Below are 27,752 nucleotides of genomic sequence, written 5' to 3' on the forward strand. Positions count from 1 at the left end.
GGGCTCCATACAGCAGCCTTCCATCTCCGATGCTTCCCCACAATACGACAGGACCCATCAGTGAACAGGGCATATTTCTTTTCATTCTCTGGTAACTGGTTGTACAGTGGGGCTTCTTCAGCACGACCCACCTCCTCCTCGGATGATATCCCAAAGTATTTGCCTTCTGGCCAGTCCATAATCACTTCCAATATTCCTGGGCGACTGGGGTTTCCTATTCGAGCCCGCTGAGTAATCAGTGCAACCCACTTGCTCCACGTAGCATCAGTTGCATGATGTGTAGAAGGGACCGTTCCCTTGAACATCCAGCCTAGTACTGGCAATCGGGGTGCTAGGAGGAGCTGCGCTTCAGTACCGACCACCTCTGAAGCAGATCGAACTCCTTCATATGCTGCCAATATCTCCTTTTCAGTTGGAGTATAGCGGGCCTCAGATCCTCTGTATCCCCGACTCCAAAACCCCAGGGGCCGACCTCGAGTTTCCCCAGGTTCTTTCTGCCAGAGGCTCCAGGTGGGGCCGTTCTCCCCGGCTGCAGTGTAGAGCACATTCTTGACATCTGGTCCTGTTCGAACTGGCCCAAGGGCTACTGCATGGACTATTTCCTGCTTGATTTGTTCAAACGCTTGTCGTTGTTCAGGGCCCCATTCAAACTCATTCTTCTTACGGGTTACTTGGTAGAGCGGGTTTACAATCAGACTGTAATTCGGGATGTGCATTCTCCAAAACCCCACAACACCTAGGAAAGTCTGTGTTTCTTTTTTGTTAGTTGGTGGAGACATAGCTGTCATTTTGTTGATCACATCCATTGGGATTTGACGACGCCCATCTTGCCATTTTATTCCTAAAAAATGGATCTCTCGTGCAGGTCCTTTGACTTTATTTTGTTTTATGGCAAAACCGGCTTTCAGAAGGATTTGGACTATTTTCTTCCCTTTCTCAAAAACTTCCTCTGCTGTGTCACCCCACACAATAATGTCATCGATGTACTGCAGGTGTTCAGGAGCTTCCCCCTGCTCCAGTGCAGACTGGATCAGCCCATGGCAAATGGTAGGGCTGTGTTTCCACCCCTGGGGCAGTCGATTCCAAGTATATTGGACTCCCCTCCAAGTGAAAGCAAACTGTGGCCTGCACTCTGCTGCTAGAGGGATGGAGAAAAATGCATTAGCGATATCAATTGTGGCGTACCACTTGGCTGCCTTCGATTCAAGTTCGTACTGAAGTTCCAGCATGTCCGGCACTGCAGCACTCAGTGGTGGCGTCACTTCGTTCAGGCCACGATAGTCCACTGTTAGTCTCCACTCGCCATTAGACTTTCGCACTGGCCATATGGGACTATTGAAAGGTGAATGAGTCTTGCTGATCACTCCTTGGCTCTCCAATTGATGAATTAGCTTATGGATGGGAATCAGGGAGTCTCGGTTAGTGCGATATTGCCGCCGGTGCACAGTTGTGGTAGCGATTGGCACTTGCTGTTCTTCGACCCTCAGCAACCCCACAACAGAGGGGTCCTCTGAGAGACCAGGCAAGGTAGATAATTGTTTAATGCCTTCTGTCTCTAAGGCAGCTATACCAAAAGCCCACCGGAACCCTTTTGGGTCCTTGCAATATCCTCTTCTAAGATAGTCTATGCCAAGGATACATGGAGCATCCGGGCCAGTCACAATGCGGTGCTTTTCCCACTCATTCCCAGTCAGACTCACTTCAGCCTCCAATACAGTCAACTGCTGAGATCCGCCTGTCACTCCACAAATATAGATGGGCTCTGGTCCTTTATATCTCGATGGCATTATAGTACATTGTGCACCGGTGTCTACTAAAGCCTTATACTTCTGTGCGTCTGACGTGCCAGGCCATCGAATCCACACAGTCCAATAAACTCGATTGTCCCTTTCCTCCCCCTGGCTGGAGGCAGGGCTCCCCTAATCCTGGTCAGAATCTTCTTCATTTCTGTGTTTGAAGGACTGTCTGCTGGAAGTTGGAGCAGCAAACTTTTCAGAGAATCCCTTTTTCTTGATTGTTTTCTTTTGCAACTCACGTACCCGTGCCTCTAGGGTCGCAGTAGATTTTCCATCCCATTTTCTCATGTCCTCTCCATGGTCTCGTAAGTAAAACCACAGAGTGGCACGGGGTGAGTACCCACCATATCGTCTTCCTTGTGTGGATGAACGCCTACCCCTGATAGCTGCGACACTGCTTTGTGCAGGTGCGGAGGAGAATAATCTCTCTTCAAGTTGGTGAACCTTTTCAGAAAGTTTCTCCCAAGTGTTCTCTTTTGGTCGGTGGACACTGGTTGGTTCAGGTGGGGAGGATGATAGATTCTCTTCAAGTTGTTGAACCTTTTCAGAAAGTTTCTCCACAGCTGAGACGCAGGCCTGTAAGGAAGAAGAGAGACTTTCTTCGTACTGCCGAAGTTGTTTAGCAGCTTCATCCACTGTGGGTTCCTCATCCTCTTTCCAGGCCATTATTGCCAATGAGCTGGCATATGATGATGGTGCACTCCGTACGAACTTCCGCCACATGGGTCGTGTACACCTGACTTCATCTGGATCTTTGGATGTTTGTCTGAGGTCTGGATCCTCATAAATCACTTCCCGTACGGCTAATTCCCTCAGGTACTGGATTCCCTTCTCCATAGTGGTCCACTTGCCTGGTAGACATAAAAGTTCTTCCTTGAAGGGATACCTTTCCCTCACAGCTGAGAGGAGACGCCTCCAGAGGCTGTGAGATTGTGCTCCATCTGCAATTGCTTTGTCAATGCCTGCGTCTCTAGCAAGGGATCCCAGTCGCTTGGCTTCCCTGCCGTCTAATTCCACACAATTGGCTCCAGAGTCCCAGCATCGGAGCAGCCAGGTGACAAGCTGCTCACCTATACAGCGACCAAAATCTTTTCGCACATCTCGTAACTCACGCTCGTTTAGGCTTCGGGTAGTTACTGTTGATTTTTTTTTGAGGGAGAAGGCATAGTGATCCAGGAGGATACAGGGGTGGTGAAGGAGAAAGGGAGAGTAATCAAGTAAGAAAAAATATCTTCCCCTTTCCCCTCCACAGATTGACTTCCTAACGGAAAAAAAGCAATAGGTATAATTGCTAATAGTTTCCAAGATACAGTTTCCAAAATACAGAGTCGACGATGTTACTGAGTACAAATACCAAGTTAGAGTCATGACCAGATATCTCATCGTCTCATAAGCCATTGCTACAACACTCAGTACCATAATGATCTGAAACCAGGGCCCGGAGAGGATAAACAACATGACAGAGAGCAAATACGGAAAATAATGTACTATAATACTCAATTTGGAAAACAGGCGCAGCAGAGTTGAGATTAAAGCAATCAGCATTATGACAAGTGACTATTAAGCAGGTCTAATACTTACACCAATTTTAGTTTAACACACTGTGGTCAGATCTGCCGTTATCTCAACCTTTCGAGCCCCACGTTGGGCGCCAAAAAGACTGTCGTGGTTTAAACCGGCCGGCAGCCAAACACCACGCAGCCGCTCGCTCACCCTCCCCCCTCCCTCCCTGGGACGGGGGAGAGAAATGGAAAGTGAAGCCCGTGAGTTGAGACAAAGACAGCCCAACAAGACAGGAAAATAATAATAACAAAATAATAATAATAATAATGTTACAATGGTGATAATAGGAAAGTAATAATAATATGTACAAACAAGTGATGCACAATGCAACCGCTCACCACCCGCTGACCGATGCCCAGCCCAACCCCGAGCAGTCCGGCCCCCTCCCCCCGGCTAGCCACCCCTATATATTGTTTAGCATGACGTCAGATGGTATGGAATACCCCTTTGGCTAGTTTGGGTCACCTGTCCTGGGTCTGTCCCCTCCCAGCTCTTACTGCACCCCCCAGCCTGCCCGTTGGCAGGACAGAGCAAAGGCTGAGATGTCCTTGGCTTAGTATAAGCACTGCTCTGCAACAATTAAAGCATCGGGGTGTTATCAGCACTCTTCTCATTCTAAGCCAAAACACAGCATTCCACCAGCTACTAGGAAGAAAATTAATTCTGTGCTAACTGAAACCAGGACAGTTGCATTTCATATATAGGTTTGTGAGGAATGTGTTAACAATTCGTGTCAATAAAGAGCAGTCCTGTCTGCCTCCCGGTCCTGCACTGGCAATTTAATTCCTGAACCACAGATATAGTTTCTCCCAGTGTGTCCCAGTCTCCCCCTCATTCTAGTCAATTTATCAAGTCTTCAGAAAATATTCCTCAAATCTATGAACCTGTTTGCTTTTGTTATTCCGAACTCCTATTTCTAACAGTTACAGCCTTTTTTGTCTTCTTCGTGATTGATTTAGCACTGCTATAGGTGTGACTGTCCCTGTGAATGGCCGATGAGGAATGTTTTAACTACTCGTGAAGTGTCAATAAGAGAGCTATTTGTGTTTGTATGTTTTTTTCTTTGAAGTCTGATGTCTGGGGGTTTCAGAACAACTGCTAACAACTAGTGACTGTTATGGCTTCTGAATGGGATACTATGCAAGCCTCTGATATCTGGCCAGGTGGCCAGGAGATTAAGGAGAAGGAAAAAAAGAAGCTGAAGACTTGCAGGGGACGCTGTGTAAACTTGCCATGCTGCCAAGGAGTACAAAGGGGAAGGACAAGAAAAAAAACTTGGAGAGGAAGACTACGAGCCTTCAGCATGAAAGACCCCTAGAGACCCCCAGAGGGACCACCGGAGACTGATGCGCATGCTCCAGTTGGAGGGACTGGATCCCGGAAGCTAATTATAATAACCTATTTTTTTTAGAAGTAGTAATGAATATGTATTAGTCTAGGAGCATAAAAATCAGCTGCTTGATGTAACTGGTGTGCGTCCTGGTGGAGTGGAGACTCCCGGTGCACCCAGCGCTGTTTGCTTACCTCTATTCTTTTAATAAATCCTATTTTTTATTTAATCCTACTTTGGGACTGAGCAAATTTATAACAGGTTTCTTTTAAGACATTTGTGTAGTGTCCAGTGGAATAAAGAGCACCACAGGTTACTTCAGAAAAATATATTCTGAATAGCTGACAAAGTACGTTAAAAGTCTATCCAGTTTTCAGTCATTTTCTTTTAAGAAGAGGTATTGGCATTATCCGAAAGACATTCATATCTACAGTGTTACATAGGCACTGTCAGCAGTAGCTCCGATAAAAAGAAGATGGAAAATTAAGGTGTTGTGTAATGGAAATGAAAGTCATGTCCTGTGATTTCAGAAGACTGTGTATGTTCCATTCCTTCTGCCAAGCCTGCTATTTATCATGCTATATACATACACATATACATGCATATATATATATATATATAGGATAATAAATAGAGAGCTACATATATAGAACAAAGATATCAAATAAAAGTACTTAAATATATTTAAGAAAGGTCAAATAAACAAATTTGTTTTAAATATCTTAAAATACCTATATATGAAATTTTATATACCTATATGAGATACCATTTACTAAATTGTTTACAAATAATAGAACATTACTAAATTGTTTACAAATAACAGAACAGTGTGCAACAAAAGCCTCTGGAGAGTAAAAATTAAGTATGTTGAAGACTACTTGTAGGACCAGAAGGCTGAGATTTCTTTCTTAATTTCCTAGTAAGAAAAAAAAAAGACAAAATAGCAGTAAGCACAAATGAAAGCTTAAGAACACTTTCTATTACTATAAAAATAAATAATTTGTAATACATGGTTAGTAATATTTAGCAAACAGTGTGCTACCACCATCACAACGGCCTATTACCCCTTCTAGCTTCAGAGGCATCCTTATACATCCAAAATAGAGAGGAGGATATCAACTATATGGATCTCTCTCAGCAGTGGTTTCACAACAATTAGAAAGAAGAAACAGTTCCTGAGAAGCCACAACAAGCTCAAGTTAATTTCTGGACTTTGAATAATTACTCCTTAAGTTCTCTCTCTCTCCATACAGTAGAGCACGCTCCTGACTAACTTGTACAGTGCACTCTGAATAGGAGAGATTTGTTTGCCTAAGCTAAAGGAAGAAATAGAAAACCAAGAAAGCTACTTAACTTTTAACACTTAAATTAAATGTTAAGTTACAAAAGTTCACAGGCCATGAGATAACATAAATAAATCCCTTCTCGAGCTAAAAGATCTCCTTTTTTTTTTTCAGGAGCGGCCTCCCTGAATCTAAATAATCCTCTCACAGGCAGAACAGAGTGTCCGTTCTAACTCTTTATCAGATGTGGAAGAAGAGATCGAGATGACCAGTGCCTAAAAAAAAAAAAGGCACTCTCTTTTTAAGGCAGACTGATCGGCACAACACATTTTATCTGTTCTCAAACACAAGCAACTCTAAGATAAATGGGTTCAAGGATCTTCAATGTGAAGAGTGAATATCCAGCGTATACTGGGAATACCTGACTTGGACCATGGACGCCTCACGCAGATTTCTGAGGAGTTCGGACAACTCAGAAATCATCTTTTACAGGAAGAGACCAGAGAATTTGACTCAGTGTAAAACTGGCACAGGCAGAAATCTCCCCAATTACAGATGCTCAAACGCATTAGTTAAAAAGAGATTACAGTGTGACTAGAGAGAAGTCTCAAACTCTTGTTATATACTTAAATTTCTCTCCAAGGATGGAACAACTGCTATCACCGTGCATGACTGGCTGCAGAGGGAGAGAGCGAGTGAAAGACTTAGAAAAGCACCTTCCCTTTGTAGTCCTCCCACTCCCAAAATGGTTCTCAAGGAAAACTATTGACAGACTAAGGTTAACTGCTTTGAAAGGGCTGTGTGGGTGGACCCATTGTCTTCAAGTTCAAGCTTTTTCCTGCAGAAACTGCAAACAATTATGCCAAATATAACAATGGTTTTGCAAGATGGATAAATGTCTTCCAGACTGAAAGGGAGAAGTCGTACTGTTGTTGTCTGTGCGCAGACAGCTAAGCAGTAAAGAGCAATGCTAAACAACCACGATATCCCAGAACACACAAATACTGCATAACAGTGACAGAAAGTGCTAGAATTCAAAACAAAAATTACCTCCACCAGATCGGTTTTGTCGTAGTCTTCTCTATGGTTGTAAATACACAGATTAATGACGCCATGTACTTTTTGCAGGTGATGAATGTCAAATCCCTTCGTTATCTCAGTGACAAAGCATAACAGTTTCTGAAGACAACAATGGAGCAAAACAACAACTTTAGAATAGTACAAGATCCTTTGAATATGCTCTATATGTTTTCGGAGGTTGAACAGTAACGATACAAGTGACATCCTACTTTTTCTTACGCTATTAAATAAAATGTGACACTTCAGAGAACAAATTAAATATCCCATGAGACTTCAGCATGGAAAATAAGTTAATTTTTCATATTTCAGAGAAAGGAAAGGCTTAAATTTCGGACAATCTTTTACTACTAACCAATCTATCACATCAATGGTTGTAATTGCAAGTCGACTGCTCCCAAAGCAGCAGGGAATGACACGATCCTCTTTGTAGGACAGCTGCTGCCACAGCAAAGCCACTGTTGCATTTCATTAGAGAAGCGTTGCAGCAGCGCGAGGCACTGTAAAAAGGCTGCAGATCTTGTAGATACAGCTGTGCCAGCTGGAAAAGGAAGCACCCTTAGGTGATTACCTTTACCCACGTGTGCCATGCCTACAACTCTGCTGGCAGAACAGATTGCTCAAAAGCCCAGAGCAAAGGTGGATTAGTTTGCTCAATCCTACCTTTAAATTCAGGGGTGGGTAAATAGCAAAGTGACTGCTTGTAGCAATCACCTCTCTCTCACACAGTCATTTCTATTACCAAAGATGTAGAGACGATAATCTCTGGCACAGCAACAGTGACAAGCTAGTGGCAGCACCTTCTTCCACTGCCACAGCTGTCCATTAGCTGTGTGAGCCTGCGAGTATGTAGCTTTAGGGAGCAGCCATACCAAATGGAAATACTACTGCCCCCTGGAAATAATGCTGCTTATCATCTTATCAGCAAACTCTGCCTCCCTCATGTATATATACACACACACACACAATATAAGAAATCCTAATACTGCACTTTCAAGGAATTTCAGAAAAGTAGTCACTTCTCCACGGCTAGCTAGTTTACGTCAACCTGCTAACTTCAGGTTTAAAATCATCACTGCAAGAAATAAAGATCCTTTTCAGGTTCTTAATACATCAAAGCATGAAAAAAAATCCCCAAATAAAAGCCCTCAAACCCATCATAAGAATTATGAATCATTAAAATGATATCCATAATAGTACTAGCAGGTTGTCAGTGTAGTATTTTAAAATTCAGCAAGGCCTTTTATCTTAAAAATTAGGCAAAGAATCTGTCTCCTAATCTACAGATGACCAGAAGCAAATGGTAGCCTACAGAAATCTACACGAGGTGTGGAAACTAAACAGTCACAGTGCATTACAGGCTGAATTATTTCACTATCTATATGTCCTTCCAATTAATTGTTTTAATTGGCATTGGTTAACAATGGGCTTAATTTGCAATTTTACATGTCGCAGGAATATGTCCTATTTGAGCATTAAAAAAAAGCTGAAATTAGACATACTTTGAGCTCATAGCAATCCACGATAACTACATACTCTGTCTCTGTAGGAACTTGTACAGTGTTCTCATCACTTATCTGTTGCTGGTCTTCCCAAGAACGTTCATGAGTCACCACTTGAAATGCCCAGGAATCTGGAAGGACACAGATTTCTTCAGTCAGGTTTTCTGTTTATCTAGAATACAGTCTCAGTGAAGTATCCTGTACCTGCAAAACAGTCTCTTTCTACAAATACTGAGACAGAATTGTTATCGTCTTCACTGAGAAATACTTGGCTTCTCCCTTCTTTCCAGCTAAAGTCACTGCTCCATAAAAATTAGAAACTAAGACAAAAAAAAGCAGACAAAAATACCCACAAACAAACAAAAAGCACTAATTAAAAGGTTAATAGTGGAAAAAAAAGTCATGTTGCCAGTTCAGGTTAGGGAACACATCTTAGAGTACAACATTAGGGCTTAAGTCTCCTATTCCACATGTTACTCTGGATCCACGCATCTTGAAGTGCAGCTTTTTCACCTAAGCTGCTTGTTATTGGAAAGCACCTCATACAATAAAAGAATGTCAGTGACTGCTGGCTTTCAGGTACCATTAGAAAAAAACAGACTTCAGAATCAAAAAAAACAGCACCTACAGAAACATGTGGGCTTGGCTTGCACAATTAGAGGAGCAACATCATTACGGAATAAACTGTGTGATGATTTTTGAGAGCTGTAACAGAAAAAATAGAGTGAAATTGAAGGCTAAAGCTAATAAATAGTGCAATCCTCCTCAGCAAGAATAAGGTGCTAAAGGATCTGTTGGACTTCTCCCTTACCATTTGAACTTGGATTTTCAATAGTTATAGTTCCCCATCTTGATGGGGAATATCCACAAAGCTTAGCACTTTCCTTTTCAGTGTTAAGTTTAACTTGACATATGTCAGAAACATGTTTGCCCACAAACTCTTCTTCATCACTATCATTTTGGTCATCTGTTGGTACTCTGTTCTCTTTATCAAATTGAGAACTCCTTCTTCTCTTTGCTGCAGCATGCGCACAGTTGTTCCTTCTGCGCTTTCTTTCTGACGCACCTACAAAGAGACAGCATAAAAAAATAATCCAAAACATAACCAAAAGAATTCTTTCTTCAAAATCCATTATCTTCATCTTACTTGACTGACAAGGAAAACAAAGGAACTGAGCTACCACTGCCTATATCCCTACATATGCTGAGAAAAGAGTTGAAAGTTAATGGGGTAAGTTTGCTATTAAGATTAAAAACAAGCAAACAAACCACACACAGAGCTATGGAATTTCATTCACTAAACAGTCACTTTCAGGATTTTACATGCTGAGGATTCTTACTTTGGATGGGCAGTATTAATACAACGTGAGGTTATTTGATAAAGTCACTGTCTTACTACATGAACTAATACAGATGAACATCATAAAAGCCTCTGGAAATAAGCTCTCCTTCGACTCTGGTATCAAGCTGAAGACTTCAAAGCTGAATACATGTTTGGAAGAGATTAATTAATGAGACAATTTTAAGGGAATATTCAAAGGAGAAAAAACGTGAAGACTTATACCTCGTATGCTTCCTGATTCGGTAAACCTTTTGTGAAAAAACAAACTTTGTGATTTTGCCCAACATTCGTAGTATTCATAGAGTATTGCAAAAGGATATGGGTGGAGTCCATGGCAAAATTCCCACTCTCACTAGTTAGACTTCCCTCCTTCAACTGGAAATCGCAGTATGAGGTAGCTAAGATTTTAGCATTTGGGGAAGGGAGGGGTGGAGTGGGGGTAAAAATACCATTTTGCATAATTAAAAACTAGTTAAGTATTCAGAAACTGCCATCCACAACATTTTTTACCTCAAAATTAGCAATTTAGGGGCGATTAAATGTCAATTGGGCCATCAAAGTTGTTTTTTGTTTTGTTTTGTTTTTTATATTGTAATCCAACTTTCTTTGAACTTTAATTCATCACTATATTGAATGAATGACCTCTGGATTTCTCTCTCCCATTTGGAAGTCAATTTGAAAACAAAAGACCTCTGCCATAAAGAGCCAGGCATCAGAGACACCTGTTGCACCTCAAGAACAGAGAAGGTATGAACGACAAGAGCAGCTGAATAAAATGCAACTTGCCATTAGAAATGGGTGTACTGGCATCTACAGGTGCCGCTGGCATCTCCTCATTTTCATTACTCTCTTCATCTGGTTTCTCGTCTTCAGTAGCAGGGTTCTGCTGTGGTGACTTGGAGTTGTCGCATGGAGCACACGCTGCAGAGGTGCGACCTTGCAAGAAAGAATAGATACCAAAGATCTTCGTCGTGCATTTTCAGTTACAAATGCAGAGACAAGTCTTCAAATCCTTAGCGTTAAAGCACGTACCTCTTTTCTCACGAGATTCTTTAATTTGTTCACAAAGTCGTCCAAACTCTGTATCCATTTCGTTCCTCACCATTGAATATGCAGTGTCTTGCAAAACATAGGCGCTGTGACGATCTGAAATTTTACAGACTTTAACTGAATGTTGTCTACCAACCAATGAAACTGTTTTGATCACAGAAAAAAATTGCTTTCTTCATAGGTTGGTTCCGAAAGGTTCTCTCAGTGAATATTTTCAGCATAACAACATCGAAGTTAATTAAAACAAAAGCACTAGTTCCTTGGGAACACTTATATCACAATTCCATGCCCAAGTAGCAAAATGATAAAATATTTGCAATGTGGACGTCCAAAATCATCTAATCCATCCGAAGTCTATTCTCCGCACACAGCATTTCTCCATCTATACGTTTGACAGATTTTTTAAACTAGGGCTAAAAAGCACATCCTCACCTGTAGATCTTTGATCCGGGTAGTACTCTAAGGCATTGTTACAGATTAGATCGATGTCCTTCAGCTAGTCTCCTGCAGCGAGGTACTGGCGCGAGTCAATTTGAGTCAGAACTGTTGAAAGATCCATCGGCTCTTTAATCCTTGTGGCAGTCAGGTACCTGCAGATCAAATACAAGCATTCAGAGGTTTTCTTAACCTTGCACACTGTCTACCAAAATTATTCTGAAAACTTTAAATAAACGACTTCCTAAAAACTCTCAACATTTGCGATGCATCAGAAGATGCTGAAATTAACCAGTTTGCTTCTCAAAAATGGAAGGGCTCTTTCATTTTTCATTAGAGCGGCCACGAGAGGACAACAAGAAGTAGGGAGGTCAGAAGCACGTGCATGGTAGAGAAGAAACACTGAGGGTGGGAGATTCATTTCACTTTGCTTCAGAAAATCACAACAGTGAAAGCTGAGCAAGCCATCCAGCATTCTCTTTGTTGTCGACATTGAGGAAAAGGTGCATGAATTGCACCTGTGAAGTACCTATTGCAGGCATCTACTTTAGAATGAGATAACTGGGCCCTGAGGTGCTGATTTCTTCCCTCAGACCAGAAGAGGAGACTAATGACTAGTTCAGATGAGGACATATGTATCTCTCTAGATTTTTCACAGCTCTAGAACCTAGGAGAAAAGGGGAAGAAAAGCCAGTGGATGCCCACATGAAGAGGACTTTGCTGATCCGCAGGTATATTCAAGTTACATCTGTCTTTCAAATATACGCCCCTAGTTTAGGCTTATCTCATAAATTAAGGAGAAAAAGGCATCTAAGCAGCCAATTGGAGGAAAAAGAAAACACACTGCACTTATGGTTGATTCCTATTGAGGAGTTCCAAATGAAACAGAGAACAGGATCTCAAAACTTATTTTTACAAACTGCTGCTCCTATTCCTGTTCCCACAGGAACTGACAGTCCAAGAAAGGGCTTCAGACTTCATTAAAGTAGTCCTGTAAATACTGTTTGTAATTAGAAGGAAAGATCTCTGTGCTTTTCAGTGCTGTGACACGCCTACATATCAAAGCCTTTTCACGAGCAAACTGTGTTGGCATTTGGACTGGCTTTTTAGAATGAAACCAGGGCTTTCAGCGAATAATCCCAAAAGAGACATTTGAGAGTCAGCAGAAGTAAAAGCACTGCCTCTGCTTCTTGCAAAATCCTAATAGTGCAGCCCTAAAAACAAAGTTGAACCTTCCCCAAAACGCTGAGAAGTACGAACACTGAGAAGTTACAGACACACACAGATCAGCACTACTTTACCTTCTGTGGGTCAACGGGCTTTGCAAATTCCCTGAAACGTCTGTCAGTGGCAAGTCTGTGAGTAACGTCCCTCAAGAAAATTCTAAGGTCATGCAAGGTATCCTCCTCTTCCTCCTCCAGCATCCCTACTTCTTCCTCTTGTGGCTTCTGAGGCTCAGCTGGTGGTGCTACAGGCGGGACTCCCAATGCCCGATCAACTTCAATTAATCAGGAAAAATTAGCCATTTTCAGTACTCAAATACAAGCATATGACAAATTACTGACAGAAAATGACCACCAAAGCAAAGCCCAACGAGCTAGTAACTTCGATAGGAAAGTTTTAGATGTACTTCTCATATCCTCCTCACCTCTTTTCTTTACAGGAGGCTTAGCCACTTCATTTAGAATTAGGTCCTCAAAAGAAGCTGCTCTCTCTGCCCTACCAGGCAACTCAATATTGCACACTTCTCCAAATTCCGTATTAAATAATTTTTGGATCTAAAGCAGAAGGAGGAGAGACATTTCAGATTTAAGGCCACAAAAACTCATCTTCTATTCCAAAAAGACGAGTACCTTTTCAAATTATGAATAACCTGAAGAACACAAACTGAAAAAAGTTATCTTCCTGGCCTTAAAAGGCTACATTTTCACAGGCTGGCACGGCAAATTCAAATATCACCTTTAAGAATCACCTGTAGAATTAAAGCTCGCTGAAGGGATTGTACGCTACACTGATAAAGTAATGGCTTTCACCACATCCAACAGCGCCTCCTTTGTATTTACTTGCCTTGCTGCAGCCTTTACTTAGAACCTTTATGGCTATAGAGGGAAGAGAAAGGCTTCAGCAGACAAGTGAGGGCTTTTTGCTGAGTTTTTATTTCTCTACCAAAAGGTGTCTGAAGTAGCTAGTACCTCTACGTCTTCCTCCATGTTCAAGTTCTAGTATTAAAAGGTAGGTAAGGAATTTCACTACTTATTTTAGAAGGAATTTACAACCTGTACCAAAACTTCTGTGGGAACTCAAGCACTTTCAAAGCAGTTGATAATAAACACGTTTAGGTAAGATCCGTTCTCTTCCCCCAATGACTGAGACCAAATCATCAGAATGAGAACAGCGTGGTCCTGTTTTGGGCACCTTCCCTTAATGTAAACTCTCAGAAGTCAATGAAGTTCTGCACGTACTTTTACTACAGTTTATTTAGGAATACAACTAGAATTCGATTCCAAAGTTACTTTAGCAGAAATTGGAACTTAGCTTTCCAGCTTGGAAAGCTTTGGCCTATATGAAGAAAGAAACTGATTTAATTATTTATTTTTTAATCAAAGTGTTTCAATTCTCTACTAAATTGCATTATTAGCTGTTTACCCAACATAGCATGGAATGGCAGACTGTCAGAAGAAATCTCTTCAGTAAAGACATCCTCTTGTCATTTCAAGCACTGCATATTCTTGACTGAACCACTTTGTAGCCACCGGAATTATTGTATTAACTTATTATTTGCATGCATGAGAAAGGGGTAAAAGTCACTTGCTTGACTCAGAAAAAACCTTAAGCAGATGCTTTCACAGTATGCTTTTTCTCTAAGCAAATTTTAAGTGATTTGTTAGGGTGCCTGAGTAATAACAGTATGCATTTAACAAAGCACAGAATTTTGATGCTGAAAGCATTCATAAATTACAAGACACTGAAGAAATAGTAAGGAAAGTATTGACAAATACCTCTTCTGGGAGATCTGAGTGACGTACATCAGACGGAGCAAGCAGCAAAATTGGCGGAAATGCTGGAATGTTACATAGTAGAGTTAGAAAAGTAAGTTTCAAGGCAGGTCCAACGTTGTCCCACCATAAATGGATATCTGGGATATAAATTCTGCTTGGTGCTGTCTTCTGAGCATTTCGGATCAGCTAGTGAAAAGGAAAGCTTGGGTAAGAAAACTAAAACACGTAGAATAACCTGTTAATACATAGCTACATAGCCATCTGACTGCCCCATGAAATGAAACTACGCGAACAGAGTGGCAAGCATCCTTTCACATAAGGAATTTCTCTGTGCACCCTTTCAGATTATCAGTATTCAGAGAACTCTAGTCAGAAGATGGGAAGGATATATTCAGGCAGTGGCTAGACACCGTAGCTATATGGCCACAGCCACAATCATCGCATAACAAAGAAAGGAAATGTCCCTCTTATGGGACACATCAGTATTCAGTCGTGGAACATGTCTGTCCTTACCTGTATGGCTCTCAAACGTTTCCACTAAAGGTAAAAATATTTTAAGGTAGTGATGCCAAACAAGAAAATGGATTTCCTGCCTAAAAGTAAAAACACCAAATCTGTTCATTTTTTCTAGTTAAAACCACATCAGCGTGCAAATGAAGTGTTTTGTGACTGTTAATGCTTTTGTTGCACATACTGCAACAGCACAAGTTGTGTATGTCCGTGTGAAAACAAAATAAACAGAAGCCCCAAACCTTGGTTGCCTTACTAATATAATTTAAAAGAAGGCTACAAAAAGTAGCCGATGTGCAGTCTGATACAGAGCCATCTACTGGGAGCACACAGTCTTAGGAGGCAATGAGAACTACTTTCTGGATCCCAGTGACATGAGCAGCATTTCTTTCCACAAAGAGATGTTTATTAGCAACACCGCCCAGCTTCCTGAGCTGCTAGCAACAGCCTCACTGTAAAACTGGGTATGCAAAATGTGGACATGTACAACATCCAGATTGTTTGTGGTGCTGTCTAAAAGAAAAGGGGATTTTCAGACAGAAGCAAACATCCCAGCACATTAAAACAAGGCCACCTCCATTACCAATTAATTTTGCTCACCTTACTTGCAACTCGATTGATCCTTTACATACAGTCAGTGAATCCGATGAGAAGAAAAAGAAAAAAGGTAGCTGTCCGCAGATTTCTTCTGGCGGTGCAACGTTTGTAAGCAGAACAGAAAGGTCCAGGGTGTGAACGGGAAACTTCTCCAAAGCGTGCAACACCGCGGGTGCCACGTAAGAAACCTGGCTGTACCCTTCTTTTCCTACTATTAGCAGACGGGGCCGGCATGATGTTGGTTCGCAGAAAGCACTCCTAGAACAAGAGTTAAGAAAACAAGCTTATAAATGAGGTGCTGAATAGACACACAGATGTTCCAAGTAATTTTCCTATAGACTTTCTTTTCCCTCCCCAAATAATCCAAATGGCAGCAGTACATTAAATACATGTAAGATTTCCAGTTAAGTTATTCAGTCATTCCAATTGTTTCATCTTCTTCCCTTTGTTTCATCTTCTTCCCTTGTGTTTCCTATTCTTTACTAAACCAAGACTGCAAATTAATATCCCTGCAATCTTGCTTTACTACTAGGAAATAAATTTCTGAGGAGCATTTGTTTCCCCACTACAATCAGGCTGTACCTTTGCTGGCTTAAATCAAAGATGCTAGAGACTTAGCCTTGCTCTAAAGCACAGAAAATCTTCTGGACAGCACAGCAATAGAAACTGAGAAAAATAACTGATCCAGCTGTGACAACATGATCTAACTGTGGACTTGCATGACTTCCATATTAAAATATCACAAGATTAACACAACTTGGTGGCTTAACAAATAAAGACACCATTCAAATTTTTCTCAAGGTGTTTTATCAAGCCATTTCTCAGTTTTCTTTCTGCTACATAATTCACTACTGGTTTAACAATCCTGGAAAACAGAAGGGCAAAAGGTGGCAACACAAACCCATAAAGTTGGGGTATTTTTAGCTAAAAGGACGGACAGGACATTTATGTGGTCTTGAGTCTTTCAAAGAATGCCATGGATTAAGTCAACGTGTTCTGGTAGTCTACGGATCACTTTGGCTTACGAAGAGAAGCCTGGGCTTTTCAATTCGGTCATTCAGAGCAACTTCGTTACAACTTTAGTCCCTCCACCCTTTCTTCTTGTGAATACCAAGCACCCCTTCAACACACAAACTTGATGTTACCCCTTCGTCTAACACCCCTTGCACTTTTAACAGCTGGAACTGTTTACAAAGACTCAACAGACCTGAGAATTTAAATGTAACAGGGATCTATCTTTCTTTACCTGCTGAAACAGAGGCGTTTTTTCTCTGGTCTGTCAGGCATTCCATCTTTTAATTCATCTCCAGAAACCAAGGATGCATTGTCATCACTGTCGAACATATCATCTTGTAAAATAGGATTGAAATGCTCTGAAAGGCAAAAGAGGTTTGTTAGCTTTCCTGAATAGCCTTTGTCTCTTTGCACACACTGAAAGCTATTTCCTAGAGTTCATCCCACCACAGATCTAAGGAGATGGCACAAGGCCCTACAAAGCTGTACTAAGTCCCACTGATGTGTACGTATAAGGTACGCTACTCTTGGTGATTTTTTTCTCCCCCTTAGAATAAAGGAGATTACGAACAATTTCTGCAGTTGCTTAATAGCTAAAAAAAAAAATAAAAACAAGACCATTTCTTTCTGGAGGAGGTTCCCACAATGAAAGCACGGGGATAAAGGATGTGATGGCCACAGAATTCCGTTCATCTAGTAAATATCAATGCTAATTGATCTCATGTGCACGTGTATAGTACGATCCACAAACGTTTAAATTAGGAGACTGGTTAAAAAGGATGATAGCTAAAACAATATTTAGCTTAGACCAGTTATACTTGTATCCTGGTCCTGACATTCTTCAGAAAGGAATTAGAAACATTGACCTAGAAATGCTTCCCCTCCAAAGATCTGAGTTTTGATTTTTTAAAGAAAAATAGGTGCATTATACTTCAAACCTCAAGTCAACCTCTACAAATGCTAATTATCTTAGCAGCCGTCAGAAGCAGGATGCTTCAGTAGAGAACGCATCGTCCTTTACTGTGTATTGACTCATTCAGAGCTTCCATTTGGCATTTCAGTTTCGAATCCACAATAAGACCTATGCGTTATATTCCAGACTTGCCCAAAAAAAAGACATGCACATGCAAATAATAAAATTCTACCACCATTATGTCTGAAAGGTTTAAGTTGATTGCACAAACCACAAGTTTTTGCTTTAGCAGAATTATAAAGAAGTGGATGCTGTGGTTATACCTTGCTGTCGGTCCTCCTTTAGCGCAAGCTGTGCATGCGGGAAGATCTTCTGCACAACTTGTAAAATATTCTCTACTGATCTTCTAAAAAGTGGCTTGAAAATGGGTGATAGTGCTTGTACTGGTGAAGCCTCGATCCTGTTTGAAGCTGGAACAACCTTCTTCATAGCCATGAAAAAGTCCTTTGCTTTTATTTTAATAGAATTAACGTCTAGTAGCAACTTCTCCCTACTTGCATAAATCTGAGGATAGCATCGGCGCAGAGAGCACAGAGCAGCTTCAGTACAGAGGGATTTGATATCTGCACCACAGTACCCTAACAAACAAAAATCAAACGTTACATCAGTCAAGGCCCAGGTTTACAACATGCAACATTTAAAGAATTTGTAATGCCAAAACCAAACAGCTTAACAGGGAATTCAAAGTGCTACCGCTCTGCAGGGAAGTTTCATGTTGCTCACTGCCTGATATCCTGCGCTTATGCAGCTGAAGCAGACTCCTCATCAAAAACTATACTCTTGAGGAAGATGCCCCAGAACCATTTAACGTTCTCAGACAACAAGAGGAACGACAACAAAGAGTAAACAGATGAAAGCATCTCACTCTGATTGCTATGAAGGCGTGCCAGCTGCCTCGTTGACTAGTTGTGCAGCAAGGCACAAGAGCATGGGTACTGCCTGGTACAAGCTAAGGTTCTTTACAACTTGGTCACAAGCAAGAATCCATTTTGGTTTCAGTCTTACCAATGTATGTCTCAGCTAGTTCATCAAGCAACATGTCCGGTGGCTGAGGGGTCCAGTCAAGAGTATGAATCTTGAAAATTTCTTTTCTAGCCTGGAAGCAAAATCATTGCATTTTAGCTTGTCCCAAGTTTTCCTTAAAAATACCAACAAGAAACAAACAAACCAAAAAGCAAACCAATAAACAAACAAAACAGTCCTCCCTCAAAACCCCTCATCTATTAATACGCTTCTCTTACTTGCTCAACTTTCAAGTATTTTACAGTTATTTAATATACACTCTGCGTTGTCAACCAGAAAATTGAATATTTCTTATTTGTTATACTGAACTTTTTCTAGGAACCTACAATGAAAGAAAAGGCATTTATAGCTTCAATAACAAGTTTCCAAACTACGAGACCTAAGGACCCAGAGGAAAATACTGCAATGAAAAATTTATCCAGAAACATTTCTTTGTTGTCCAAAAAACTTCTCTAAAACTTAGCAAGCTTTCATTGGGATAGTCTCATTACTTCATCACATTTGCTTTTCAGTCAGTAAATTCACAGAAAGCACTTCTGGCACAATGCTTCCAATTGCTACAATTACTATAAAGAAGAAAAGAATTATGACTCAAACTACTACCACTGATCCGGGGCACAATCAAATGCAGACACGTCCCCTATTCATTCATAAGTGAAGGATTGAGACCAAAAACACAACTTCATGATGAAAGCGCCCAAGTGGACTAAATAATTAAGCAAACAGGTACAACTTTGGGAATGAAAGGTTTGATTATAGAACTAACTACTTGGTGGTATCATCCTGACCATATATATCCAGTACCAGATTTGCCCTCCGTGGAACAACGCAGTGTCTCCACATATCACTCTTTTGTTCAAGTTGTCAATTATTTTTTTTTCCTATAAAGTTGGACTTTGCCATGGTAGCACTAACGTTGAATTTAAGTTCTCACCTCTTTATTTGGCAAGTTGAAGAGGAACTCTCTGCCAAAGTGTCCTGGTCTTTGTAAAGCAGGATCTACAGAATCCAGTCTGTTGGTAGCTCCAATTACCACGATCTCCCCTCTGTTATCTATGCCATCCATAAGCGTCTGAAGAGTTGAAACAATGGAACTAATAGAAAAATATAAGTTTTACTTACTGGTTCAGTAAATTTTGTTACATTCCACATGACTTTCTTGATGCCGTAAAAACCTTCTTCCTACTGGTCATTTTGAATGGGAAAAAAATAGTCTACCAAGTAGGGTTTTTTTTGATTTGATAATAAATCTGCAGACTGTTAAGTCATCAAGCACTTCAAGACTGTTTGAAATAATCTCTACGTTAATATAAAAGGAGTACTGCACACTTCTGCTCAGGAAGAAAATCATGGAAAATGTCAACTTTGATTTTAGATGTTGAATTTGTTGCAGTGAGATCTTCCTCATCGCACGATTCTATTTGGATTTAAACCATATTATCTATGGAGAGACCAAGATTACGACAAGAACAGCACAGAGTTCAGCATAAAGCCAATCAGGAGCTCAAGTTTGTATTCTTTGTATTCAACTTTATCCTTCTCTTGCTGGAAGGACCTGCTTTTTGACTCTTCTCTTCAGTAGGAGCATGTTCCCTCTTGCTTTTGTAATGCTTTTTCTCAGTGGTTTTAGTCTCGTCCTTTGTATCTTGGCATCTCTCTGTAACAGCTGAGGAGGAAAGGTTTTTAGAGCTACATTCAGTGTCAGACTTGAGAGAGGAAGTTTGCCGCAATTTCTCACCAGGCTCACAAGACTCTTTGCCGTACAAAACATTTTCTTTTGAAATGAGGTCACGTTCTTTTGATCTTCTTGGTTTCTCCTTGTCTCCACCGTCATCACATTGGTACTGTGCGAGGTATTCATCATTCCCAGGAGATTTCGGAGGGTCCGTGACACTGCACAAAATAAAATCACATTTCTGACTTCTGCTGAAGGACGTGAATATTACGAGTAAAATCTTCCAACATCGAACAAACAAACAAAAACCTCCGGACTAAAGGAACCCTCGCAAAGATATGCCATTTAGAAACCTCTCCTGTGATTAGGACACCTTCTCCAGCTCCCAGAGAAAGTGCTTTTTCCCCTCTTGCTTCTGAAGCCATTGCACTAGAAAAGCAAACGCATCTGTCTCCCTCCACATGCCGCTCTGAATAAGAGCCAAAATATTCAAAACCACTCTATTTGTTCTCCCCACATAGCCGAAAAAACACCAGTTGAAACAGTTTTCTACCTCTCTCCCACGAATTTACATTCACATGTCCTATGACTGCAAAAATAGAAGGCGGGGCTCAGGAGGAACAGGCAGTGTTGGAAACGAAAAAAAGCAGCCTGTTTCTTCAGAGTCTTAAGTCTATGCTGCTAGGAAAAAAAAAAAAAAAAAAAAAAAAAAAAAAAAAAAAAACCAAGAGGAGAGGAGAACAAGAGCGGAAAATTTACCTATTTTCCAAGTGTGCAATTGCAAAGCCTCCTCTGGAGGATCAACAGCTGTGAATTCAGCATGCTTAGGAGAAATCAGATCTACATCTGAACCACAACTATTTCAGTCGTATCACTAACTTCTGTTACTCTGAAGAAGCAGTCAGCACCGTTTCTATGTTAGGAAAGAGCTGGACAGAGTATGATATTCACATGAAGTAGTCAGGCAGGTTTCTTTAGGAAGGCTGGGTTTCACTAGAACATTACTAGCCTCTAAGCCTCATGGCATCACCTTCCATCTTGACTGCTAAACCTCCTTGCTCCCTACTATCTTCTTTGCCAAGATACAGCTGTCCACATTTACTTTTCCTACTTGGCTGGACTGAATTTAAGAAGGTATCTTGCATCTAAGAAAGGGAACAAAAGCTGCTGCCCAGCAGCGTCTGGCTCAGGGAGGAGTGAGAAAGCTCTGTGCAGCCCCCAAGGTCCATGCAGCAGGAGGCAGGAGGTGCTCCAGGCTCACAGCAGCAGTTCCCCTGCGGCCTGTGCAGGGAGAGGCCCCTGGTGGAGCAGGCTGTCCCCCTGCAGCCCATGGGTCCCCCGTGGAGCAGATCTCCATGCTGCAGCCCCCCTGTGGGTGGAGGAGCCCCCGGTGGAGCAGGTGGCTGTGGCCTGGAGGAGGCCACGGCCTGTGGAGAGCCCCCACAGGAGCAGGCCCCCTGGGCTGGACTGGAACAGGCTGTGCTGAGCCTGCTTTGCCCGTGACGCTCCTTGTGGAGTGATCTCCCTGTCCTTCTGGCAGCCCTTGAGCCCTTGCCAGCCTCTTTTCTCCCCTTGGCGTTGGAGGAGGGGCAGGGAGAGAGCGCTTGTGCTGGAGCTCAGCTGCCCAGCTGAGGAAAACCACCATGGCTCTGCCTTGCCGCTGCTGTAGCACGCTGGTAGCAGCCAGCACCGTCTGTTCTTCGAGCCTCAGCAAGCCCACAGCATCTTCCTTGAAGGGATCCCTTTCCTTCACGACTGACAGGCGCCGCCTCCAGAGGCTGAGGGCTTGTGCCCCGTTTGCAAGCGCTTTCTCAGTGCCCCCTTCCCCAGAGAAGGATCCCAGCTGCTTGGCTTCCCTGCCCTCTGCTGCCAGGCTCCTGCAGCTGCTATCCCAGCAGCGCAGCAGCCAGCTGACAATGTGCTCGCCTGGAGGACAGCTGCAGTCTTGTCCCATGGCTCGCAGCTCGCCCAGGGATGGGGATCACCTGCTTCCAGCTGCTTTTCTCTCTGCTCTCCTTTCCAACAGCCTCCTGTGCCCTGGGATGGCCCTACCTTGGGGTAGGCTGCCTTGCCTTCCTCTTGCTCCTTCCCCTTCTTGGGAGGACTTTCTGCCCTTCCGAAACGAGATGACTTCTGCATGCATTCCTTCCCCTTGTGTGTACTGGTGCCTGATCGTCCCTGGAGCCAGCTGTAGGGCCTGTGCCAGGCTTGGAGTGGCTGCAGGGAACATGCCAGGGGCTGGAGGGACTTCAGGGAACATGCCAGGGGCTGGAGTGGCTGGATGTGAAGTACTATCAGTAAAGAATTTCTTCCTAACATATATCAGAAATCTAACTTTTCAGTGTAAAGCTATTACTCCATGTCCTGTCACTCCAGGCCCTGATAAAGACCCCCTCCCCAGCTTTCCCATAGGTTGCCTTTTGTAATACACAATAAATGTTTGTTCATTGCCTTTTGTATTATAAAGCAAGGAGTTCCGTTTGAGGAGCAGGAGTTGCAAAAGCTTCCTGCTGAAGTAAGGAGCTGTATAATACTTGGCTAGACACTATGAAAATTCTTTTGCTTAATGTAACAAAAAAGAGAACCCCCTCCCCTTCTCTCCTTCTGCATCTCAGTTGCCTCTTTTGTTCAAAGACACTGCTGCAAAGTTCATGTAACCATCTCCTGATAAGTTGCTAAACTAGTGTATCAACATCCTGCCTTCCTGTCTCACGCTGGGCCAACATGACCAAATAAAAAAAAGAAGTTGAACCACAACGCTGAGGAAGACTACGGCCTTCATCTTCACGACCACCAGAGGGACAGAGACGACCCCCTAGCAACAGTGTGCGCAGTCGCAGAATATACCAGGATGTGCTGCGTAATCCCGGAATTACCAAGATATAAAAAGGGACCCTGGCGGGGGTGAGGTGCGTGCCGTTGGCGGAGCCGAGACTCCCCGGCCGCCCAGCGCTGTTTTGCTTGCTGTTGCTTACTCAATAAATTCCTTTCTATTATTAATGCAATGCTCTCTGAAAATTAATTAAGGGGGCAACTTATAACACCTTTAAGTACAGGAAGGCTCTCAGCCTGGCACACAGTAAAACTGATGGCAGATTCTTCACAATATTTTTTGAATTTCATGTAAATAGAACAGACTATCAAATTACTTAGGAGAAGTAATACAATTTCAGAACTATTCAAAACCAAAACTGACTGCCAGGAGAAAAGGCTGCCGTGAAATGGCTGCTCCACAATGCCAGGAGCAAGGTCTGCTGGGCTGGGGGTTCGCAGGGGAGCTCGGCCTTGGGCCTGGCAACTGCGCCTGGAAGCCAGGGACGGCCTTGGTGCGCAGCTGGACACCTGGGCCTGAGAAAGCAAGGTCTCTTTCAAGACACTTGGCACCATCTTCACCCAGTGGCTGTCTCAGGGGGACGAGAGAAATGCACAGCATCTCTTGCTGCCCTGCAGTGCTGCTGTCCTACGCCCTTGGGTGTCTCTGGGATAGAAAAAGGGACGGATTATGACCCAAAACCCAGCTCCTTTCTATCAAAAGCATCATGTCCTCCTCTCTTTCTTGTTGTCCTGGTTTCAGTTAGAACAGAATTAATTTTCTTCCTAGTAGCTGGTGGAATGCTGTGTTTTGGCTTAGGATAAGAAGAGTACTGATAACACCCCAATGTTTTAATTGTTGCAGAGCAGTGCTTATACTAAACCAAGGACATCTCAGCTTCTTGCTCTGTCCTGCCAATGGGCAGGCTGGGGGTGCAGTAAGAGCTGGGAGGGGACAGACCCAGGACAGGTGACCCAAACTAGCCAAAGGGGTATTCCATACCATCTGACGTCATGCTAAACAATATATAGGGGTGGCTAGCCGGGGGAGGGGGCCGGACTGCTCGGGGTTAGGCTGGGCATTGGTCAGTGGGTGGTGAGCAATTGCATTGTGCATCACTTGTTTGTACATATTAGTAGTAGTAGTACTATTATCATCATTGTATTATTATTATTATTATTATTATTATTATTATTATTATTATTATTATTATTATTATTATTATTATTATTATTGTTATTATTATTATTATTGTTATTATTTTCCTGTCTTATTAAACTGTCTTTATCTCAACTCATGGGCTTCACTTTCCATTTCTCTCCCCCGTCCCAGAGAAGGAGGGGGGAGGGTGAGCGAACGGCTGCGTGGTGTTTAGCTGCCGGCCGGGTTAAACCATGACAGTCTTTTTGGCGCCCAACGTGGGGCCCGAAAGGTTGAGATAATGGCAGATCTGACCAGAGTGTGTTAAACTAAAATTGGTATAAGTATTAGACCTGCTTAATAGTCACTTGTCATAATGCTGATTGCTTTAATCTCAACTCTGCTGCGCCTGTTTTCCAAATTGAGTATTATAGCACGTTATTTTCCGTATGTGCTCTCTGTCATGTTGTTTATCCTCTCCGGGCCCTGGTTTCAGACCATTATGGTACTGTGTGTTGTATCAGTGGCTTATGAGATGATGAAATATCTGGCCATGACTCTAACCTGGTATTTGTACTCAGTAAGATCTTCGACTCTATACTTTGGAAACTGTATTTTGGAAACTATTAGCAATTATATCTGTTGCCTTTTTTCATTAGGGAGTCAATCTGTGGAGGGGAAAAGGGAAGATATTTTTTCTTACTTGATCACTCTCCCTTCCTCCTTCACCACCCTCATCCTCCGAGCTTATTACAATAGCTCTCCAAGATATTGAATATCCTTGGGATACTCAGACCAGCATAGTCTTGTTGTTCTGCCTCCTGAATGCGCTTCAGATTCTGCTTAAAGTTAAACAACTACTTAGGAAGCTCATCCGGAGATCTGCCCGGAGGCAGTATAGTTGTGGGTGGCAGGGAGTATGGGAGGATATGGGCAGGCATCTAGAGCAGTTGGCACCCCCAGTGTTTTGGAAATTCACCCCTGAACAACTGCAAAATCCTCAAAAACTGGCAGAATGCTTGAAAAAAAGGTGTCACGATTCTGGCAGTTCCAAAGTAACACAAATCATTGTAACTTGCTGGGGCCTGGCTCATGCCTATCGAGCTGCAATTGATACTACTATCAACTTAGTGACAGACCCTGCGGCCACTCCAAGCCCTGTGACAGATCCAACAGCCACTGTGACCCCTACGGTGGAGTCTGCAGCCGCTCCAGCTCCAGCTCCTGCAGCTGCTCCAGTTCCATTTCCTGTAGCTGCTCCAGTCCCAGCTCCTGCAGCTGCTCCAGCTCCGGTTCCTGCAGCCGCTTCAGCTCCTGTGGCTGTGTCAGAGAAACGAGCTGTAGCAGTGCAAGTTGACCCTGCAGAGGGTATTCCAACCCCTGTAGCAGACCCTGTAATGGGGTCAGAGAAACGAGCTGTAGCAGTGCAAGCTGCCCCTGTAGAGAAGGTGAAAAAATGGTATAGAGATTCAGGTCGTCTAGAACGCAGAGAGTCTTCTGCCAAATCTAGGTATAGAGATGACGATGACTCTGGGCCATCAGGGATTCAGGAGGAGGAAGATGAGGATGCCAAAAAATCAACAGTAACTACCCGAAGCCTAAACGAGCATGAGTTACGAGATGTGCAAAAAGATTTTGGTCGCTGTATAGGTGAGCAGCTTGTCACCTGGCTGCTCCGGTGCTGGGACTCTGGAGCCAATTGTGTGGAATTAGACGGCAGGGAAGCCAAGCGACTGGGATCCCTTGCTCGAGACGCAGGCATTGACAAAGCAATTGCAGATGGAGCACAATCTCACAGCCTCTGGAGGCGTCTCCTCTCAGCTGTGAGGGAAAGGTATCCCTTCAAGGAAGAACTTTTATGTCTACCAGGCAAGTGGACCACTATGGAGAAGGGAATCCAGTACCTGAGGGAATTAGCTGCACGGGAAGTGATTTATGAGGATCCAGACCTCAGACAAACATCCAAAGATCCAGATGAAGTCAGGTGTACGCAACCCATGTGGCGGAAGTTTGTACGGAGTGCACCATCATCATATGCCAGCTCATTGGCAATAATGGCCTGGAAAGAGGATGAGGAACCCACAGTGGATGAAGTGGCTAAACAACTCCGGCAGTATGAAGAAAGTCTCTCCTCTTCCTTACAGGCCTGCGTCTCAGCTGTGGAGAAACTTTCTGAAAAGGTTCACCAACTTGAAGAGAATCTATCATCCTCCCCACCTGAACCAACCAGTGTCCACCGACCAAAAGAGAACACTTGGGAGAAACTTTCCAAAAAGGTTCACCAACTTGAAGAGAAATTATTCTCCTCCGCACCTGTACAAAGCAGCGTCTCAGCTATCAGGGGTAGGCGTTCATCCACACAAGAAAGACGATATGGTGGGTACTCACCCCGTGCCACCCTGTGGTTTTACTTATGAGACCATGGAGAGGACATGAGAAAATGGGATGGAAAATCTACCGCGACCCTAGAGGCACGGGTACGTGAGTTGCAAAAGAAAACAATCAGGAAAAAGGGATTCTCTGAAAAGTTTGCTGCTCCAACTTCCAGCAGACAGTCCTTCAAACACAGAAACGAAGAAGATTCTGACCAGGATTAGGTGGGCCCTGCCTCCAGCCAGGGGGAGGAAAGGGGCAATTGAGTTTATTGGACTGTGTGGATTCGATGGCCTGGCACATCAGATGCACAGAAGTATAAGGCTTTGGTAGACAACAGTGCCCAATGTACTCTAATGCCATTATGCTATAAAGGGCCAGAGCCCATCTGTATTTATGGAGTGACGGGGGAATTCCAGCAGTTAACTGTATTGGAGGCTGAAGTGAGTCTGACTGGGAATGAGTGCGAAAAGCACCGCATTGTGACTGGCCCGGATGCTCCATGTATCCTTGGAATAGACTATCTTAGAAGAGGATATTTCAAGGACCCAAAAGGGTTCCAGTGGGCTTTTGGTATAGCTGCCTTAGAGACAGAGGGCATTAAACAATTCTCTACCTTGCCTGGTCTCTCAGAGGACCCCTCTGTTGTGGGGTTGCTGAGCGTCGAAGAACAGCAAGTGCCAATCGCTACCACAACTGTGCACCGGTGGCAATATCGCACTAACCGAGACTCCCTGATTCCCATCCATAAGCTAATTCATCAATTGGAGAGCCAAGGAGTGATCAGCAAGACTCATTCACCTTTCAATAGTCCCATATGGCCAGCGCGAAAGTCTAATGGTGAGTGGAGACTAACAGTGGACTATCGTGGCCTGAACGAAGTGACGCCACCACTGAGTGCTGCAGTGCTGGACATGCTGGAACTTCAGTACGAACTTGAATCGAAGGCAGCCAAGTGGTACGCCACAATTGATATCGCTAATGCATTTTTCTCCATCCCTCTAGCAGCAGAGTGCAGGCCACAATTTGCCTTCACTTGGAGGGGAATCCAATATACTTGGAATCGGCTGCCCCAGGGGTGGAAACACAGCCCTACCATTTGCCATGGGCTGATCCAGTCTGTGCTAGAGCAGGGGGAAGCTCCTGAACACCTGCAGTACATTGATGACATTATTGTGTGGGGTGACACAGCAAAGGAAGTTTTCGAGAAAGGGAAGAAAATAGTCCAAATCCTTCCGAAATCCGGTTTTGCCATAAA

The 27,752-nt window shown here is 43.1% G+C and overlaps 2 protein-coding genes across 4 annotated transcripts; both read right to left on the reverse strand.

Annotated features, from left to right (window-relative positions):
- Positions 1–4,050: 4,050 nt before the first annotated feature.
- Positions 4,051–15,613, reverse strand: LOC309889289 (ATPase family AAA domain-containing protein 2-like). 3 transcript variants are annotated; one of them, XM_082782054.1, is made up of 11 exons: positions 15,488–15,613; positions 14,378–14,563; positions 13,027–13,156; positions 12,680–12,876; positions 11,376–11,533; positions 10,926–11,039; positions 10,680–10,829; positions 9,363–9,617; positions 8,552–8,682; positions 7,023–7,151; positions 4,051–5,605 (listed from the first exon to the last, which is right to left on the reverse strand). In XM_082782054.1, the coding sequence occupies exons 6-11, from the start codon at positions 10,996–10,998 to the stop codon at positions 5,564–5,566; spliced, it is 780 nt and encodes a 259-aa protein (XP_082638180.1). In that variant the 5' UTR covers positions 10,999–11,039; positions 11,376–11,533; positions 12,680–12,876; positions 13,027–13,156; positions 14,378–14,563; positions 15,488–15,613; the 3' UTR covers positions 4,051–5,563. The 3 variants fall into 3 exon arrangements, with proteins under 3 accessions (XP_082638180.1, XP_082638181.1, XP_082638182.1); XM_082782055.1 differs by lacking the exon at positions 13,027–13,156; XM_082782056.1 differs by lacking the exons at positions 12,680–12,876; positions 13,027–13,156.
- A 1,113-nt stretch (positions 15,614–16,726) lies between these two features.
- On the reverse strand, positions 16,727–19,579 carry LOC309889303 (ATPase family AAA domain-containing protein 2-like; the record flags this gene model as incomplete). The annotated part of the gene is made up of 4 exons (XM_082782069.1): positions 19,429–19,579; positions 18,477–18,567; positions 17,735–18,049; positions 16,727–16,857 (listed from the first exon to the last, which is right to left on the reverse strand). The coding sequence occupies exons 1-4, from the start codon at positions 19,558–19,560 to the stop codon at positions 16,727–16,729; spliced, it is 669 nt and encodes a 222-aa protein (XP_082638195.1). The 5' UTR covers positions 19,561–19,579.
- Positions 19,580–27,752: the final 8,173 nt, after the last annotated feature.

The sequence above is a fragment of the Aythya marila genome (assembly GCF_965140915.1).
Source record: "Aythya marila genome assembly, chromosome: 34".
NCBI classification, from domain to species: Eukaryota; Metazoa; Chordata; class Aves; order Anseriformes; family Anatidae; genus Aythya; species Aythya marila.

Bases quoted from the DNA above. Each gene is read 5' to 3' on its own strand.
- LOC309889289 (XM_082782056.1), bottom strand. From the start codon at position 10,998: ATGGTGAGGAACGAAATGGATACAGAGTTTGGACGACTTTGTGAACAA. The intron at 10,830-10,925 runs GTACGTGCTTTA...CTTTCTTGCAAG, and splicing joins AGAATCTCGTGAGAAAAGAG to GTCGCACCTCTGCAGCGTGT. The intron at 8,683-9,362 runs GTAAGGGAGAAG...GTGTCCTTCCAG, and splicing joins TGAAAATCCAAGTTCAAATG to ATTCCTGGGCATTTCAAGTG.